Source organism: Cryptomeria japonica, chromosome 5 (genome assembly GCF_030272615.1).
Source record: "Cryptomeria japonica chromosome 5, Sugi_1.0, whole genome shotgun sequence".
Taxonomy (NCBI): Eukaryota; Viridiplantae; Streptophyta; class Pinopsida; order Cupressales; family Cupressaceae; genus Cryptomeria; species Cryptomeria japonica.
In genome coordinates, this window is record NC_081409.1 from 852,766,556 (window position 1) to 852,788,298 (window position 21,743).

The 21,743-nt window shown below is 36.1% G+C and overlaps 1 protein-coding gene across 1 annotated transcript in view; it reads left to right on the forward strand.

The window, feature by feature from the left end:
• The window catches only part of LOC131069446 (pectate lyase 1-like), a 127,429-nt gene that overhangs the window by 103,549 nt on the left and 2,137 nt on the right, over positions 1-21,743 (forward strand). Inside the window, exons 3-4 of the mRNA XM_058004866.2 lie at positions 13,718-13,942; positions 21,639-21,723. Of these exons, the coding sequence (XP_057860849.1) occupies positions 13,718-13,942; positions 21,639-21,723 (310 nt within the window). The remainder of the gene's footprint in view (positions 1-13,717; positions 13,943-21,638; positions 21,724-21,743) is intronic.

Consider the following 21,743-nt stretch of genomic DNA (forward strand, 5'->3'; position numbering starts at 1 on the left):
GATATAAATGTAAGATCTTATTTGTAAGATCAAGTGTGGAATGTGGAGGAAGGAATAATTTGGTATATGCAAGAATAAGCAAATCTTTACACACAGACATCATTTGAAGGTAAAGAAAGGTTTTTGTGAAGACAATTAGAACTACACTAGTACTGAATCCAGCATAGAAAGATGCTATTTTGAGCAATACATCCTTATTGGATTTAACCATCCAATTGTAGTAAGTGTGACTCCTATTTGTGTTTGAGTAGTGAGCTCTAGGCGCTTGGCCTTTCTGCATGTGCAGACCCCATTTGTATACACATACTATCTACAGTAGTATCATCTGATTGTGGGTAAGGTTTCCCACAGTGGTTTTTCCCCTTACAAGGTTTCCACATACAAATATTGGTGTTATGTGTTGTGCATGTTATTGTCTTTCTATTTCATGCATTAATCTTTACCGATACTGTAATTGATTGATAAAACTGTCTACTGGCATAAAAGTTTGGTTTACCGGTATTAAGCATTTAAGTTGGTTAAGTTGTTTTGGTTTGAATTTATTTTGACAACTGATTCACCCCCCCCCCCCCCTCTCAATTGTCCCTAGGACCTAACAACCTTGTAGGTTCAAACGGATCATTCGCAGGTGCCACGAATTCTGAGTTAGGGCCCGTCAAAGTTTGACAATTTTTAGCACTTAGGGTGCTCAAGGGATGACGTCGGTAGGGTATGACCCCAAGCGTTAAATCGAGTGGGGGGAGAAATAGGAGCATGCATAGGTTAATAATTCCTAACTGGACATGTCAGAGCCGACGGTTCATTATCATGATGAGAAAAATGAGAAATTGGCCATGCGACAATATTCGATTGAATGAGACTGACGATTTTTTTGCTAACCGAAAAAATGCTACCCTAATAAAACTGTAGGGAAACTTGAAAAAACGAGATAGGATTTTGTACGGACCCCTCTCATGGCCCCATAGGTTCAAATGGATTGTTCGTAGGTGCCACAGATTCTGAGTTAGGCCTGTAGCATCCTAAAATTGTGACACTTGCAATTTCGACTGCATTTCGGTCTTCACGATGGCGATGCAACACGCAACCTGAATGGAGACCCCAAAACTTGCTCACGACACTGAAAACTGCATTTTTCAAGCACCATTGGCCTGAACCTCCTTGCACCCCGCTGTCCCGGAGGTGGGACCAGAGCGCCCAGTGCCCTGGTCCCTCAGGACCAGGGCGCCCAACGCCCTGGTCCCTGGGTCCTATTTTGGGCCCGATTTCCTAAGTGATATCGGGTCTTTTTGATTGCAATTTGGAAATATACTTCCCTGGTCGGCCTAAGGTCGGGAAAATCAGTCTATCAACCCTAATTGACAAGTATATAAACTACATTTTTCTCTCTCATTTGGGATAGATGAGAAGGACATATGTGAAAAGCGTGGAAACTATACTCAAGCATTCAAGCATTCAAGCAATTGATCATTCCAAGTCTCCATTCAAGGCTAAGTGTTGCATTCAAGTCAAGGATTCAACCATTGAAGAGGAGATCATTTATTACATGCTACATACTACAACATACAACATCTAAACCTTTGCACATAAGGATACAAACATCCTTAGAACAAGGTATTAGTACTTGTTTTACATTACAGTCATTTACATTTATAGCACTTGCTCATTTCTTGGTTAATTCCAAAACCGGGGTTTGACCTAAAGGCAAACCCCTAATCCCTAACCCCCCAATCGTCTTCGCTTTTCTGTGTGTAGGTTGCAGGTACGCGGTTGAGATTGAAGATCTGGAATCCTTGTGCCGAGATGAACAGATCCCCCTTCGTTTCGCGGATTTTTTGGAGGACCGTGGCGCCGGACGCCATCGTCCCGACAACTTTTTCTCAAATTTGCAGGACAGTGCCGTATCGACATTTTACTGCTAATTCTAGGTCCGCAGCTTCATCCTATAACCCGAACTCAGTTTATAAGCGAATCTTTATGACTTTCTATGCATGCTTAGCTTAATTTCCTTAACAACATTCTTTACAAAAGAGGGTAGCTTTGCTTTCCAAACCCTTGAAATTCATTTAGCATCCAACCTTACATTGTGTGGGATTGGATCTTATGAGTTTCAACCCCTCTTTTGAATGTAAAGTCTTCCCCCTAAGTGAAAACCCATCGAATCCTAGCGAACCTCCCTTCTCTCTCCTCGGAGTTAGAAGAGGGGAGACCAACTAGGGTTCGACCGCGATTTTCCGCTTTACATTTTGGTGAACCCGATGTGAACATCCTTTCTGATTATTCATGATTAGATCTGAAAATTAATTCCTTGATTACATTTCCATGTTTGATCTTTTGCAAAATTTTAGAGGTGATTGCATAAAAACCCTAAATTTTCTTTTTTTGAACATTGAACTTGCGAAATGTTTAATTATTAATGCTTGCTTCAGATCTGCTTTTCTATTATAAATTATCAATTCATATCTGTGCTTTAATTCTGAAAATTAAGTGGTTAAATGTCAAAACCCTAATTTTTGAAACCCTCTTAATTCAACCTTTGTTTGACCATCTGACCGATCAAAACATCTCCAAATCAGCTATAACTTTGGATTCTGTAATAAAATCACAATATCTTGCATCCCTGAAAATTTGGAAAAAAGTTGCGAGGACCGTGTTGCACTCCGAGCGCCATCGTCCCCGACATTTTTTCCAAAATTTCGGGAGCGAGATCTTGCTGTATTTTCCTGCTAAAATCCAGAATTTTGGCTGATTTTGTCAATTATAACACTTTCAAAATTACAGTCAAAGTTGGTCTTGTGATTGCTTGGTTTAAGGCTCCTAATCATTCAAAAATTGTGGAAATTGAAATTTTGTGTCAAAATTGTGTTCTTACTATCCTAAATCTGAAAATTGTGTTTGCATTCATTCAAAATTTCAGTGCTTTATTCAAATTCTTGCATTTTGTGACTTTTGAAATTAAGTGCTTAATTACAACAACCTTGATTTCCGCTTTCAAAATTGAATTTTGCGTGAAATTGAATCAATTTTTAAATTTCAAAACTTGCACTGCTTTTGACATTCCCTCTAAAATCATAAAATTCAAAATTTCAGTTTCCCTCTCTTTTTCAAAATTCAAAATTTTGCATTTTTCGACAATCTTGATAGGGTTTAATTTTGAGATTGCAACTTTAATTTGGCCTATCTATAGATCGTAAAATCACTCAATTTTTTCAGATTAGCTCTAAAATCATCATACCTTTCATCCCTGCAAATTTCAAAAAAAGTTGCAAGGACCGTGTTGCACTCCAAGCGCCACGGTCCCGGACATTTTTTCCAAAATTTTGGGAGACTGTTGTGATTGCATTTAACAGCTTAAATCCAGAAAATTGGTTGATCTTACTGAAAATTGCTACCTCTAAATTCAAAATTTTCTCTCCTTCTCTAGTGCATGAGTTTTACAACAATAAGCCCTACTTACACTATTCCCGTTAGACGAAGCCGTAGAATTAAGTCTTTCCGAGGTTTAACTACTGAGAAGATGGAACCTAATTTGAGTAGTCTTTTTAACGAGGACATGGGTAATTCCTCTAATCCTCCGAATGATGAAGAAGCTCCCCATGAAGTTTCTGTTGAACAACTTTCCAAATTGGATAACCAATTTGACGATTTTCACCAATGGATGTCTCATGAGTATCCCGATAGTCAAGCTCTTCCTTTAATTGAGGGTCTAAAATGTATGCTTCAAAGTGATAAGAATGGAATTGATATTTTGCGTGGTATTGCACACATTGTGGGTTCGAATGTGATGCCTATGAAGAGTTGTGCTGAAAATTTGGGTTATACACAACCTCCTACTCAAGACAATCATTCTATTCCTTTGACCACTTCTATTGCTAACATACCTACCTTTACATCAAACATCATGGCTACCTCTATACAAGACATTCCTCCTGTGATCACTAGTCATGGGGGCAATCCTCCTTCTTCAATTAACCCTATTCCTTCATTCAATCCGACTTCTTCATTCATTCTTTCAATAAGTGTTCCTATTATATCTTCACAAATGAACATGACGCAAGGGGGCAATTCATTTAACCATTCCATTCCTCCTTGTAGTGTTCCTCCTATCCAATCATCCCCTATGGTTGACTATCATAGGGTCCCACCACCTTACTCTTTACCTTCTTTCAATAACATCACACCTCCATCTCAATCTAACACACCTAATATGAACTCTTCGACTGAAGCTACCATTAATAATCTTGCACAAACTGTCTCTTCTTTACAGCAACAAATTGCCTCTATGAATCAATCTAAGTTTAGTGTGCCCACATTTGATGTTGCAAGCCCACTTTCTCTTGACATTGTTTGAGCTATTCCTCCTAAACATGTTGAAATCCCGCATTTGGAGCTTTATAATGGTAAAGGAGATCCTCTAACACATGTTAAGACTTTTCAAACAATTTGTACTGATTTTGCTTATGACCAAAGGTTGCTTGCAAAACTATTCACCAGAACATTAAGAGACAAAGCCCTACAATGGTATTGCTCGTTGCCTTCTTATTCTATTACTTCTTTCGAACAACTTGCAAATTCTTTCATTCAACAATTTCAAAACAATATAAGTCCTAAAGTTACTTTGATTGATTTAATGCATTGTAAACAAGGTGTTAAAGAAAAAGTGACTGATTTCATTGGTAGATATAAGCATTTGTATGCTCAAATTTCTTTTCCAGTGCTTGATAATGATATTCAAAGAATCTTTATTTCTAATTTGCAAAAAGATATTCGAGACAAACTTCTATTTTCTGAGTTTACTTCTTTCCAACAGTTGTGCGCCACTCTTCACAATTATCAACTGACTGTGAGTCAAATGGAACAATCACATCCTATGGCTCCGAGTGATAAGGGTGATAGCAGTCAACAACCATTTGGGAAGTTTAAACTGAACAGAGATTCCATCAAATTCAATGAAAACATCATCAACAACAATGTGAATGCAGCATCAGGTGTGCCTCCTATTTCTAAATTTTTCAGGAAAGAAAGAAAGTATACTCCTTTGAATGAATCATTGCATGGTATTATGAATAAATTATTGGAACAAAATGTGCTTACTCTTCCTCCTATAAGACAAATTGATCCTGCAAAGATTACTTCACCTTATTTTGATCACAAATCTTTTTGTCACTTTCATCGTCAGCCTGGGCATGATACTGAAAAATGTTTTTCTTTAAAGGGTAAAATTCAAGATTTGATTGATAATAATACTATTTCTGTTTCTGGAGTGAATGATAAAGGCAACACATCTGTAGCTCCTCCTAACCAAAATCTTCAGATTTTTACTGATCCATTACCTTCTCATACCTCTCATACCTCTAATGCGATTGAGGCTAATGATTCCTCTTTCTCATCTGATGGTCTTGTGTCTATGACTCCGAATGTGATTAACTTTGTAGAGCAGCAAGAAAACCCTAAAGAACCTTCCATCACATTTGATTCTAGTGAAACCATTAGAGCACCTGATGGTCCTTTATACGTAGTTGCAAAAGTCAAAAATACACCTTGCCGTGGAGTGCTTATTGATCCTTCGTGCATGGTTAATGTTATTACTGAAGAATTTCTTTTTACTTTGCAATTGAATCAAGTGATCTATGACAAAACAGATGTGATTGTGAAACTATTTGATGCATTTTCTTCTCCTGCCATTGGTTCTATTACATTGCCTATTGAGGTCCATAATAAATCTCTTGATGTGAACTTTGCTATTATTCCATCTTCTGAACAATTTCGTGTGAAGCTTGGCTATCCTTGGCTATCTTCCATGAAAGCTATTGCTTCTCCTATTCATAAGTGTTTAAAATTTCCCCATAATGGTGAAGTTGTTACTGTCAATCATAGTCTCTTTAAACCAGCCGAAAGAACCTCTAGTGTTCCTATTGATTACTTTTGGCCCAAACAATTCCAATCTCTTCCTCCGCGAAGTGATCATCTTTTTAAATCTTATCAAAAGTGGAAAACAGATATGATCCTATCTCTAAGTGAACCTAGAACACCTAAACTTGACATTCCTATCATTCTTGAGAAGGAAATTCTTCCTTTGAAAGACAAAACTAATGTCTTTCCTCAAGAAGATTCCCAACCCGTCCCCATGGATGTGACTATGTCTATGCCTAATAAATCTTCTAAAAGTAGACCTATACCTCCTCGTCATGATGGACTTGGTCTTCTTCCTAAACCAAAAATTCTTCCCTTATATGGAGCAGTTCCTCCTCCTGCCTTCTATAGAGAGAAGAGACCTTCTTCTTCTCCTATTATCCAGCCTAAGAGACCACAACCTAAACACCCTAGTGATAGGGATGAGAACATTCCTCCTCCTCTATCTTCTACACTTCCTACTAAGACTAGACGTAATCGTTCTGCACGGGAACGCCGACGAAAGCGTCGTCTTAGGGCTCAAGCAGCTGCTTCTCAAACTTTACAATCTCCAAAAACACCTTCAACAAGCATTATTCCATTTTCTCCTCAGCCGGATATTGAGCCTAAATCTCCTAAACATAAGATGCATGATGATCTTGATCCTGTGCGAGTTAAAGATCCTATTTTTATAAATCTTGATGATGATATAGATGAAAATGTTATGCATGATGAAAATGTTACTCCTCTTGCTTCTGATAGTGAATATGAACTTGTTGATGTTGATAACCATTTATCTAATGAATTTTCTAAAGCACTTATCCTAGCTCCTAGACAAGAACAATGTGGCTTGGAACATGAACATAGCCCTTGTTTGGATCTTGTGATAGCTCCATCTGCTGTGTTGGATGTTCCTCCTCTAGCGTGTTCCCTGCCTTCCCGAAACATTGATCACCAAGATCGGGGGGTAGATGACGTGCTAGACTAGTTACATTAGCATGGCAGATTCTCTCCCCCTCTCTTTTGTTACTTCTTCTATATGTTATTCTCATTCTTCTATTTGTCGTCCTTAGTGTTGTCTACTTGAGGACGATGCAAAGCATTGAGATCTCTTTGGTCTCTCTCATGTTGATTCAAAAGACACATGTGTTCCCTTCTTCTAGGTGACCTTCCTTGATTGGGGAATGAAGAACAATTATGCATACATACATATGATATATACATGACTTATCATACAGCATACTGACCCCGAGGAAAGTGAAGTCACCTCGTGCTTTGTGTTTTGTGTCTATTATCCTTGGGTTTATCTCACACTTGGGGGCTAAATCTTTGCGATAACGTGCTCCTTTTCCTTTCTCATTTCTTATGTGTATCACTACGTTAAAACAATCACCCCCGTTGAGGCGTGTGCGATCGCTTTAACGTAGGGGGGCATACACCCTGTCTATCCTTTCAAAGATACTTGAAAATTTCTTGGCAAACTTAGCTTTGTCTTGAAGATTTTTGGTATTTCTTTTGCATGACTCATAGTGAGGGAACCTTACTACTGACAGTCATGGTTCTCCCTCGTGATCTTCCCTTTTACTTTGTCAATCGAAGTCGTAAGATCCTTAGTCCACTGGGGGCTTGGTGTATCTTGCCTCCTTGACGTGGTGAAAGTCTTTCAACGTTGTTTCCTTGTACTTTACCGGAAGTATGAGCATACATACTCCCGCTAAAGTGGGGGCTAAATGTAGCGTCCTAAAATTGCGACACTTGCAATTTTGACTGCATTTCGGTCTTCACGATGGCGACGCAACACACAACCTAAATGGAGACCCCAAAACTTGCTCACGACACTGAAAACTGCATTTTTCAAGCACCATTGGCCTGAACCTCCTTGCACCCCGCTGTCCCGGAGGTGGGACCAGAGCGCCCAGTGCCCTGGCCCCTGGGTCCTATTTTGGGCCCGGTTTCCTAAGTGATATCGGGTCTTTTTTATTGCAATTTGGAAATATACTTCCCTGGTCGGCCTAAGGTCGAGAAAATCAGTCTATCAACCCTAATTGACAAGTATATAAACTACATTTTTCTCTCTCATTTGGGATAGATGAGAAGGACATATGTGAAAAGCGTGGAAACTATACTCAAGCATTCAAGCATTCAAGCAATTGATCATTCCAAGTCTCCATTCAAGGCTAAGTGTTGCATTCAAGTCAAGGATTCAACCATTGAAGAGGAGATCACTTATTACATGCTACATACTACAACATACAACATCTAAACCTTTGCACATAAGGATACAAACATCCTTAGAACAAGGTATTAGTACTTGTTTTACATTACAGTCATTTACATTTACAGCACTTGCTCATTTCTTGGTTAATTCCAAAACCGGGGTTTGACCTAAAGGCAAACCCCTAATCCCTAACCCCCCAATCGTCTTCGCTTTTCTGTGTGTAGGTTGCAGGTACGCGGCTGAGATTGAAGATCTGGAATCCTTGTGCCGAGATGAACAGATCCCCCTTCGTTTCGCGGATTTTTCGGAGGACCGTGGCGCCGGGCGCCATCGTCCCGACAACTTTTTCTCAAATTTGCAGGACAGTGCCGTATCAACATTTTACTGCTAATTCCAGGTCCGCAGCTTCATCCTATAACCCGAACTCAGTTTATAAGCAAATCTTTATGACTTTCTATGCATGCTTAGCTTAATTTCCTTAACAACATTCTTTACAAAAGAAGGTAGCTTTGCTTTCCAAACCCTTGAAATTCATTTAGCATCCAACCTTACATTGTGTGGGATTGGATCTTATGAGTTTCAACCCCTCTTTTGAATGTAAAGTCTTCCCCCTAAGTGAAAACCCATCGAATCCTAGCGAACCTCCCTTCTCTCTCCTCGGAGTTAGAAGAGGGGAGACCAACTAGGGTTCGACCGCGATTTTCCGCTTTACAAGGGCATGTCAAAGTTTGACAATTTTTAGCACGTAGGGTGCTCAAGGGACCATGCCTGTAGGGTATGACCTCGAGCGTTCAACCGAGTGGGGGAGGGGGGGGGGAATAGGAGCATGCATAGGGTAATAATGAATTGTATTATATTGTTCATTAAATTAATTGTATTGTTCATGAATTGTATTGTTCATTATACAAACAACACTTACGATGAAATGAAATGAATTGTATGGTTCATTAAATAACCATTATTAACCATTATCAATTATTGGATTGAAGATTAAAAATTTCCATGATAACACCATGCACAGATGAGAAACAATTTATATGATCAAAAATCAAGTTCGGTATGTATAAAAATGTAAAATGATTACAAGTGTATGTCCATACACAAATATGGCATAAACGCCAACTCAAACAAAATATATGTCTATATACGTGAATGTATGTCTATATACAATGTTGGCATTCTACACTCTAGTGAGAATTGAAGGTGTTGTCATTGATGGAAACCTTGTGGAAACCTTCAGGCAACCTTGTGGCATTCATCTGGTAAACCACCGACAGGCACCGACAATGGCAACAATGCATACCGGCACTCTAGCTAACAGGAATAAACTTTTGTTTATTGTATTTAATTGTAAATATATTTTTGTAAAGTCGACATGGCATATTGTAATAAACTCATATATGTATGAGATCTTATAAATCATTTTGAGTAGAGAAAAAAATGAAAAGGAATAGGAGATGAGATAGGAATGAGCGAATAATAAGGACATATTTTGTATAAGGTTTATGGTTATAGTATGAGCTTAAACTGGTACTAAACTTGACATAGAAGATGTTGAATTGAAGCAGTACATTGTATTAGATTTTCATAATCCATTTTGTAAGTCAATGAGACTTCCATTTTGTAGATTGAGCAGTGAGCTCTAGGCAGTTGGCCTTCCTGCATGTGCAGGCCCCTCATTGTAAGTAATATTTATTCATTGGCCAGTGAGTGAATATTGTGGTTCACAAATCCCACCGAGTTTTTTCCCACATCGGGTTTCCTCGTTAAACATCTTGTGTTATGGTGTGTTTTCTATGTTGTCTTTATTGTTCCTGTTTACTACATTAATTCTTATTTACCAGTACACTGGTTTGGAATGCAAAATACTTAATAAGGTTAAATATTTAGACAACCGGTTAGATACTGATCCCCCCCCCCCCTCTCAGTATCTTTGGGACTGTCATTAACCCTAACAATTGGTATCAGAGCCTAGTCCTCTATTTTCAAAAGCCTAACAACTTGAGGAAGATTTTGACACCGATACAGATGGAGAACTTAAGAAAGCAATTTGAAGGAGCTCTTGTAGACTATGATTCAGAGAAGTTGAAGAATATCAAACTTGAAGATGATCTAAGGACTGCACAAGAATTCATTCATGGACTTTAGGAGAATCTTACTCTTGCTAGAAATAAGAGAAAATAACTTCACGAGAAGATGCAGAATGACAATGATGGAAAGGAAACTCTTAATGAGCTTGTGAACAAATTGAGGCAAGAAAACATGACTATGAGGAATGAAATGCAAGACATGACTATGAGATTTTGTAAAGACATTGAAGATAGAAAGAAGAATGAAGATGACTTGACTAGGAGACTCAATGATGTTGGTAATAAAAATCTAAGACTCGGTCATGAAAATGATATGTTAAAGATAGGCCTGATTCACATGCAACATGATAAAACTGAACTTATGAGATAGATGCGAATTCTGGAAAATGAGTTGGCTACTGCAAATCAACATAAAGAGAAATTCAAGAAAAGTTCAAAAGAACTTGATGATATGCTGAAAAGTCAGAAACCTAATGGAGATACTAATGGACTTGGATTTGAAGTTGGTCAAAGTCTCGGTACTGCAAACAATCATAATCATAGTAAACCGGTAAGCCAACCTAATGCTTACAAATTTAATGGGAAATGCTTTAACTGTAACAAGTATGGTCATAGAGAAAATCAGTGTAGATCTAGAAACAATCAGAACATTAATGCACCCACTGGTCAATGTTCCAAATGCAACAAAGTTGGTCACAATTTAGAAAATTGCAGAATGAAAGTGAGATGTCATGTTTGTGGAAGATTTGGGCACTTATCTAATCAATGCAGAACACAAACCGGCATAAGATATGGAAAGGCTATTCAAAAGAATAATGTGACTTATTATGCTTGTAACAAGATTGGACATATTGCAAAATTTTATAGAAGTAAGACTTCACCAACAAATAATAAAGGACCCAGTTTGAAAGGCAAAGAAAAGATTGATGAGGTAAAGTAAGAATTTTCAAAACAGTGGATTAGAAAGAGAGATCAAAATGTTGATGAGACTATTCCTTCATCGATAGAACAAAGTATTACTCCACCGACAGGAGATTCTTCATCCAACTAAAAACTAACCCTTTGGGGGTATTGCAGTAAGTTGAATATCATGTAGATTACCCTCGGTTGATGGTGTGAAGATAAATTTATTCTCTACCGGCAGATGTGTTAAGTTTCACTTACTTGGTGAGCATTTAATGCAGTTGTTGAAAGAAAAGACGTTATAAATCATCGATTTTCCCTCTTTTTTGATTCACCAAGCATTCAAACTTTCAGAGAGCATGAAATCTAAGTAAAGGCATTCAAGGCAAAGAAGTGAAGCAATTTCTTTCAAGCACTCAACCTTTATTAGGCAGCTTAAGGTATTTTTCAAATGGCTTCCTCTTCTGCTCTGGAATTTATTGAAAACCCTACTGTTGTGGAAGTTGTAAAATGCCCTAGGCCCGTTTTCAAAATCATTCCCAAAATAGCTAAGCAAGATGATTCCATAGGCGCATTTTCAAAAATTTCTAAAGGTGTAGCTTATGTTGAAGACCCTAGAATTTACATTCACTGCAATATTGACGAATTAGGTTCTGAGGAAGTATTGAAGATGTTTAGAACCGTTATCTGTGATGAAAATGGCAATGTCAAACCCAAGCACAAAATTATTGAGCCCTTAGGTTTTATGGAAATCTTGGACATCCCTGAATTTCCTAAGGAGGTAGTGAGAATTGTCCTTAGTAGGGTACATGGAGAATTTCTTTGGCTAGATTCAGTTTGCAAACTCACCAAGGAAGCAATTAGGGCAGTGACAGGTTTACCCTCCACCGGTACTAGACCAGACAAGACAAAGAAGGTACCTGACAACATAGTCATGACCTTAACAGGAGAAACATCTGATAGTAGATCCCTGAGAGTAAATGACATCAAGGATACAAATGTCAGATTCATAAGTATGATCTTAGGTTACAAAACCACACATGCAAACAGACTCAATTTAGTTTCTAGTCTTTGCATTAAAAGTGCTTATGATATGGTAAATAATGATGCAAAAATAGATGTGTGTGAGTGGCTAAAGTATGAATTAATAGACAACCTGAAAAAGATAAAAGGTGATAAGAAAGGAATATTTCATTTTGGTAATCTTTTGGTATGTCTTATGTTGTATTTCTCAAAAGAAGTTCCCGGTATTGGAAAGAAATATTTTGGATATGACATACCAGTAGGCAAACAGTTGCAAGAAGCCTTCACCGACATGAGTACTGATAAGGAAAACAATATAACTGAGTATTTCAAAACCTTCCAAGCCAAAATGAAAACAAGAGAGAGATTACCACAAAGTATAGTAGACAAATATGATAAGGAAATCTGCTTTGTGATTAAGAAGGATGAAATATGGATGGAAGCAGTTCTTCCTAGAACCATATGGGTAACTGAAATGGGGTATGAGGCTAATGTAAATATTATTGATACTTATGCTAAAGCCCTATTAGAAGCACCTAAAGAACCCACGGAAGAAGTTTTTGGTAATGCAGAAATAATTGAAAGTGGTGTACAAACATTGAAACAAAGAAAGAAAAGAGAAAAGTACCTAAGGAGTGCAACAAAACAAGTAAAGAAAATCAAATAAAACATCATGAACAATACTGGAATAAAGGAAAGTGAACTGGAAGGATTACAATTGGAGGCACATATCTCACCGGTTGGTACATCATCTGAAAGTGAAATACCTGCTGAGTTCAAGAGAGTTGATAGGAAGAGAAAACCCTCATTGGTACCCTCTCCTTCACCAAAGAAATCAAGAAAGAAGCAATAGGTAGTAAGACAACCGGCAAAGAAGTTGACACCCAAGAAGAAACAAAAACAGGTTATACCACCTTTGGATAACTTACTGAGTGAAATCACTGATGATGGCAACTTAGAAAATGTGAGGAAACTATATAATACATTCACTGATACTGAGAAGAAAAGTATTGAGAACATCATAATTCTACATCTGGACATTTACAAGAAAGTGTTAATTGAAGTTGTAGATGATTTGACAAATGAATTGTATAGAAGGTTAGATGCAAAGAGAATTGCAATTATGGAGTTAGATAAGAAACTTAAGATTGAAAAAATACCAGTTGTACATCCGATTAACTCTAAAGAAGAGATTGATGAACTAATTAGTGAAGCTAACAGATCATTTTTTGCAAGTGGCCACCGGCATGTGAGCCTAATGGCTGGAAGAGTTAATGAAATTGCAGAGGAAACAACAGATAAATGGGATATCCTTTTTGTAGAAAAATAAAAACAGGAAGAATTGAACAGACCTAAGAAAAATTTCAATGTATATCAGAAGGATAGAGACAAAGGAAAAGGTAAAGTTGGTGGAATACCAAACATAAAAATAGCTGAAAACCTACCACCACCCTTGGCTACTACACTGGTAAACACTACTGACATATCAGCTACTGAAAATGTCGACACAACACATGAGGACACTAACCCTGAATCAGAAATTCTATTCATAATGAATATTGATACTCAGGAAGTGAACATTGTTGTGGATAAGGATAGCATAGAGGCAAAGAATGATATTATTGGAAACATTATTGAGCAACCGACAGAAAATATTGAGGTTGGAGTACAAACAGAGCAAACAGTGCATACAAAGCAACCTTTGGACAATGGAATAAATACTAGTAGTGTAGATGTTGGCACGGAGAAACTGACAGAGATAGAGATACTGGCAGTGGATAACACAGAGAAACCAACAGAGAAACTGACAGAGGCACAGGTACATGTTGAGATAGTAAAACTGGTAATCACTAAGAAAACCAAACCATTGCTAGTAGAAATGCAAACTCAGACTGATCCACCGGAGGTTGATACAAGAAAATTGGTTACTAATACTGCAAGCACTGAGATAGTAAAAGTAGTTGGTCAGACATCAGGTACTTCACTAAGTGAATTCAGAGCTACAAATGTGACTGAAGTACTTCTGGACTCAATCAAAAAGATAACTGATTGTAATGCTTTGGCCTACAAGGCAATTGATGATACTATACATATTCTTAAGATGATTGCATCAAAATGCAATGTAGATAATGTAAAGGATTCTTTAAGTCAGTTAGACACATTGTCTAAATTCATTGTTGGAAATGTAATAACACTTGATCAAATAAATGAGGAAACATTCAAAGAGAAGATAGAAAAAGAAAAAGAAAAATTCTTTGAGGAAACAATAAAGAAGTGCACGGAACACATTAACACACTTTTACCGGCACTGAATACAACAATTTTGGAGTATAAGGAACTGTACAGAGAAACATGCAAGCCACATCTGTTGACCCAAGACATTGAAAAAGAAATAAGCAGAGTACACAAGGAAATTGATGATATAGCTGATAATATCATTGGTTCATCCGAACCTATATTAGTTATTGAGCAAGAGATAGCAGGATTTGAGGAAAAGTTGGAGAAATTTGAGAAAGAAAAAGAAAGGATCAAGGCAAATGCCAGAGAGCTGAAGTATAAACTTAGTCCTAAATTAGACAACCTTATCTCTCTGAGGAATAAGATGTCTAAGGGATTAATTCAAGGGGAAAGGTCACTAGAGGAGCATATGCATCATCTCACCTGTACAATCCAAAGAAATGAGGCAACCATGAAGGAAAGCAACAGATTCATGCAAAGTTTAAACTTGGTTTTGGCTGATATATTTCAAATTGTAACCAATCGGTTACAAACCTTAAGGTGAAATTTTGCACTCATTTGACAATTTTTGACAACCTTTGTCATTGATGTCAAAGCGGGAGTAGTGGACAGAGAAAAATGGCTAATCAGAGGAGATCATTTGCTCACGGGGAGCACACATTTTTGGTAAATTTTTTACTTCACTTTTTGGAACAATTTTTGGATTTTTCTCATGAGTGTTGCCATCAATGCCAAAGGGGGAGATTGTTGGCATTCTACACTCTAGTGAGAATTGAAGGTGTTTTCATTGATGGCAACCTTATGGAAACCTTCAGGAAACCTTGTGGCATTCATCTAGTAAACCACCAGCAAGCACCAGCACCGACAAGCACTTCACCGGCAGTGGCAACAATGCATACCAACACTCCAGCCGATAGGAATAAACTTTTGTTTATTGTATTTAATTGTAAATATCTTTTTGCAAAGACGACATGGCATATTGTAATAGACTCATATATGTATGAGATCTTGTAAATCATTTTGAGTAGAGAAAAAAAAAGGAATAGGAGATGAGATAGGAATGGGTGAATAATAAGGACAGATTTTGTATAAGGTTTATGGTTATAGTATGAGCTTAAACCGGTACTGAACCTGGCATAGAAGATGTTGAATTGAAGTAGTACATTGTATTGGATTTTCATAATCCATTTTGTAAGTCAGTGAGACTTTCATTTTGTAGATTGAGCAGTGAGCTCTAGGCAGTTGGCCTTCCTGCATGTGCAGGCCCCTCATTGTAAGTAATATTTATTCATTGGCCAGTGAGTGAATATTGTGGATCACAAATCCCACTATTTTTTCCCACACCGGGTTTCCTTGTTAAACATCTTGTGTTATGGTGTGTTTTCTATGTTGTCTTTAGTGTTCCTGTTTACTGGATTAATTCTTATTTACCAGTACACTATTTTGGAATGCAAAATGCTTAATAAGGTTAAATATTCAGACAACCGGTTAGATACTGATTCACCCCCCTCCCTCTTAGTATCTTTGGGACTACCATTAATCCTAACATACAAAATATACATGCCAACTAGACATGTAAGCATCCCAAAACTATCTATAACATCATAAGTTGTTGATGGATCATCAAAATCGATCCTCTTCGCCGCACTGCTCGGCTCTGAAGGATCCTACACAAGAAAAAACAAACCATGATTAAGATTAGTTATATTATATAACTCACATTCAAAAATTTAACATAAAAATGAACTATAATTGAACTGTTCATGTTTACCTCATCCCCACGTTTTCTCTTCGGCTTTGCAGGACTCTTGATGTATGTCTTCGGTAGAGGAGGTATGTTTTCAATATTTTCATACACAACCTACATATGTTCACAAACATGACATTGATACAAGTTAGCATATAATTGTCACTGATAATAATAAATTATATCTACTAAACACAAAATAAAATAAACACACATGTACTCGAGGCATCTCTTCTTCTTCATCATCTTTAGGTATAGTGGGTGTAGTCAACAAGGATGCGAAGCCAAGAATTCTTTGTACATATACACAACAAGTATATGAAACTATCAAGCTATGTCTAGACATGTATAATCATTATAAGTTATTTAAAGTATTCATTCAATCATATTTGCATTCAATTACCTTTCCCTTGTCTCCAACTGCACTACCAGATCCTAAATCACACAGCCCCACACTAGTGCTGCTTGTGCCTTAAAAGAGTAAAATAAGATATACATGCAAGTTACTACATAATCTAATTAATACCAATATAAATGATGAGCATGTATGTACAATAAAATAAAAATGACTAGGTGCAATAATATATGTACTGTAAAGCTATCAAGGTCAAATCAAATGGTCGTTAAGGTTCCCTCCTGGATCTGTGTCAACTCCTTGGTCATCAACTGTTAAATAGACCATGTAAATAAAAATTAGTACTTAATATTATCTAAATTATAAATATTCATTTAAAATATAGAATGAGCTATGAAAATACAAATCTTACCACTACATAATCAATGTATGATGAAGGTGCCTCCTCGCCTCTAGCATGCAAGGACTCTCCAGGGTATCCTCTAGTCTGTGTCATAACATCTGGTGCATCGTGCATCTCATGCACCTCATAATATGCACTATGCGCAAGATGCTCAACAGGTTGTCCAACTAGACCCAAGCATGCGTGCCCACACATGACACAACTATGGGGCACACAAATGTGTGGAGTCAAGGAGGACGTGTTAGCGCCACCGGATGCACCACTACCATCAAAAGTAGGCTGAGCTACTGACCCAGCCTGAGAAACCAAAAGGCTACTCAAAGAGTGAATAGCCGATATGGTCCATGATGCCGCCTCACAAATGATATCTGGATGCTGCACTGGAAGTGGGGGATCAACAGGAGGAGCGGGGACATATGTGCCCTGGACTACTCTGACTACCCCAGGTCTATTTTGGGGCATACCTAAACCCACACCCTAGAAAGGTTGGATGTCAAAGTAGTTCACATGTTTTTCCTAAAACAAACTCAGCATACAGTTTTTTGATGAAGTAGAAGGGGACATCAAGATTGTTGTTGGGTGGTTTGTTGAAAACCATCCACCAACGATCCCAAAAGTTTTTCACAATACCATCATTTGTGCACCATTTAGTAGAAAGTTTTGTTTTTTGGGGGTCTATGGGTTGACCAGTGTAGGGATTCACAAACAATGCGGCAATAGCAGCTTTGGATATCTCGAGATCCTTGATCTCCTTATATGACAAGCCATCTGCATATTGTTCCCTCATAGAATCTCGCCACAAAAGAGCAACATTGTGCTCCTCAGTGATGGTTTATATACTCTTTATGATCGATGTGAGGGGATCAAACATTGGGTTCAGGCGAGGGATCCTATGATAGACATCTGCAATCCCTCTCAATTGGTTCAAATTTTGTGAAATTAAATCCTAAATTGAGGGGGGGTTGGCAAAGGAGGGTTTTGTGCAGGAGGGTTTGGTTGTTGTGGTTGTGGTTGTGGTTGTGGTTGATCAATTTTTTCATTGTTATCCCCCACTTTTAACCTAATTGAATGTAAACAATTAAATTTAGTTAACAAATTTGAACAATTTTGTATTTGATTTAAAAAAACCTAGTTTTCATGAAAAAACCATATTTTCAATGAAAAAACAAATAAACATTAAAAAAATACAAAATTTGAATGAAAATGATTGAAAACAATAAAAATCTTACCTTTTAATGTATTTTTAGCAAATTTGGGTCAAACAATCGGATATCGGGTCCAACCAGATATCAGATTCTAAAAAATTGCACAGCCCGTGGGTTAAAAATAACTCACGGGCTATCACAGTCCATTTATATTGTCTCAGAAAATCTGATATCCGATTTTTATACTTAAATTATTTTAAAATAACATTATATTATATTATATAATATAATATAAAAATATATTATATAATATATTATTATATTATATAATACGTATTATATAGTACGTATTATATATTATATAATATATAATGTAATATAATAATATATTATATATTATATAATATTATATTATATAATATAATAATATAATATATAATATAATAATATATTATATGATATAATATAATATTATATTTTATAATCTAATATTATATTATAATATAATATAATAATATAATATATAATATAATAATATATTATATAATATAATAATATATTATATGATATAATATATAATATAATAATATATTATATGATATAATATAATATTATATTTTATAATCTAATATTATATTATATATTATATAATATATTATTATATTACATTATATATTATATAATTTATTTTTTAATTTAAAATTACCTATAAAAATCGGATATCCAATTTGCTTAGGTGTTTACCATGCCAAGGTGTACTGACACCTAGGCCAAGAAAAAAGTCAACATGGATTTTCGCATTTTTAGGTGAGTGGAGAAGGCTATTTTTTTCACATCGCCACTTTTTGGCCCCCCATGACCTTGCACTAACCCTATAGTTAAAATAGAAGCACAACTAAGTGAACTTAAGCATAAAACCATAACTAGTTGTTAAAATGCTCTAACATCACTGACCAATAATAATGTATGCAATCTCAAATATCATAGGGAAATGGTGATATAGGCCCACGAACGACACCACAAATATATATAATAGCAGCCCAAATTGAGGAAATTTCTAAAAATTCAAGAAATTTTCAATATTGAAATGATGTTGGGTCTGCAAACTGCCCTATGGGAGGGGTTCGAATAATGAATCTCTATCAAATACTCAATTCTCTAGTATGGGAAGGAAATTTTCTTTGACAAAGCTCTGATACCATGTTAGAAAGATTAAGAGCCCATCATGAAGCTACAGACATCAAGGGATCAACCTAGAAACTATCCAAGCATGCGAGAATGTTGCAATTTGAGCAATGATGAACAAGAGAGATCAAACTAAATTTTTTAACAAGACTTACTATGAAGTGATATGTTGTAATTTGTCAATGAGCTTTCTTATATAGGCAAGACATGAAGAAGTAGGTATAACTACCCTTGAGACAAAAATGATTGCATGATGCATTATGAACTAATATTAAATAATGAGCTATGACTCATCTCTATCTAGAATGACACCTAGGACAACCAACATGAACAATGTTAAATGGTTGTTTCATGTGACAACTAAGATATCCTAAGTAAACTTAACATGTGTGAATAGGTGCTAACTAAGAACTAGTTAGGATATGTCCATATTCACATCAACATGCCAATCTTTCCATCATAGCCTCTTTCTCTCTAATTTCTTTCAAATGTTTTATCTATCTTATATTCTACCTTTAGGATGAATTGATAAGCATCCTCAATAGTGGTCATACTGATCAAATTTAGCTCCTCTTGAATACTTGGCTCCAACCCATTTATATAGTGATCCTCCTTCTCTTTGTTGGCCTTAGAATGAACTATTATAATCAATACCCTACAGAAATATCTTGTGTATTCCTTGACAAACTTACCTACCTACCTACTTTAAACCTTGCATCTTCTTCAACAACTATAACTCATAATCAACACGAGTGAACTATTTCTTTGAATTTTCCATCGTCTGATCCCATCTTATTATCTTATCTTTTCCTTTAATATTTATTTCTAGTTGTACTTCCTTCCACTAGATACTAGTATGGCCTTTTATTTTGGTCTTTGTGAATTTGACCTTCTCAAGATCTTCCACTTCCTCATACTCAAAGTATTCCTCTATATAACTCTTCCATATTAATATTTCCAAAAAATGTACAAAATTCAATCTTTGACATTTTTCTTTTTCCAAGGCTATCAGCATTTATCAATCTCACTTGCTTAGGATCTCCTACTACATCTTGTTCTTCTTCAAACTATCCATCTTCTTTATCTTCATCTTCACTTTTATCATTTCCTCTTGGCTCAAACTATCCATGCAAATCCTCTTGTAGTGCTTGTACTTGTCTTTGTAGAGCTTTACAACCCTCTTCTATTACAAAAATATTCCTCCAACCAGCACGGTATCTTTATGGAGGCATTTTGATCAATTTTACTACAAACCCACAACCACAAATCCTTTTGTAGATTGTCTCACATCCGATGACCTATTTACACACTCACGAACTCCACTTTGAAACCACTCAAGGAAGGGAAACTTCATCCAAAACTCAAACATAGCACAACAACATATGATAAAATAGAATTGCAAGAAGAAAAATAACCCATTTTCTATTTCTTTAATAATATAAAATTACATATTCAAAAATTGCAAGGCTACAATCGCATGGGCTGAAATCATTACAAAGAATATCAACTCTTGAAGGAAACCCTACAATTTGGAGCCACAATTTGTACTCCTTTTTTTGTACCTTGGAGTATGTCCAAAATGAGTTTTAGCACCCACTAGAGTATTTTGAATTTCTTTTATTTTCCTTCCTAAAGTAGCAAACCTCATAACTTTTGATCTTGGAACCTGATTGAGCTCATTTTTTTAACCAAATATCTCATAATGATCTATATCACGCTTTTCCTAGATAATCATTTGATCTAACATTCATCAAGGTCTCATTCCAGCATTTAAAGGTCCAAAATTCAATTTGAATATTTGTTATAGTATGTGTTGAACCTTGAAATGTTAATATCTCCTAAACAATATAGTATATTGTGATTATTCTTTCACCAGTCATTATATTTTTCCATTATGTCCCTTTGGATCTTTTTTTTAAATGTAGAAATAATATGGTTAATCTTTTTATTAAATGGTTCCCCATTCTTGTGTCACCTCACTTATGTTTTTTAAATCAATTTGATTTCAGATCATCTCTCATTTCTCTTCTCTTGCTATCCCAGAATGTGATCAAAAGAAATTTACATAAACAAATTTAAAAGTACAACAGATTTTATTAAAAAACATTTTTTAATTAATATTATTCTGAAAAATAAAAATAAAAACAGTTTGAATTAAACCACAATGGTGGTTATTTCATCAGCATGGCGATATTCCTACATTCCCGGTGAGAGGAGATTAATTAATACATCATTCTAGATCAACATTTTGACATAATTGGCTTAGTGAACTTCCTCTATAATTGATTTGTTTGAATAAACTCTGAATCAATGTCAGTTATTTTCTCTGGTTTGACTAACCTCCTAATCCAATGGCCTGTTACTTAACCCTCTCCAACACTAACTACCCATTTTCCTCTTTCGCTTTTTCCATGCTATTTCAATGGAACATTGAATTTACAGCTCATTGTTGTTAGTTCAATGGATCTGTTATTCCTAAACTTCCGTGAGAGAAAACTGCGGATCAACAGATGGGAGCTTAATGCAGGTGAGAGAATATTTTTCCTC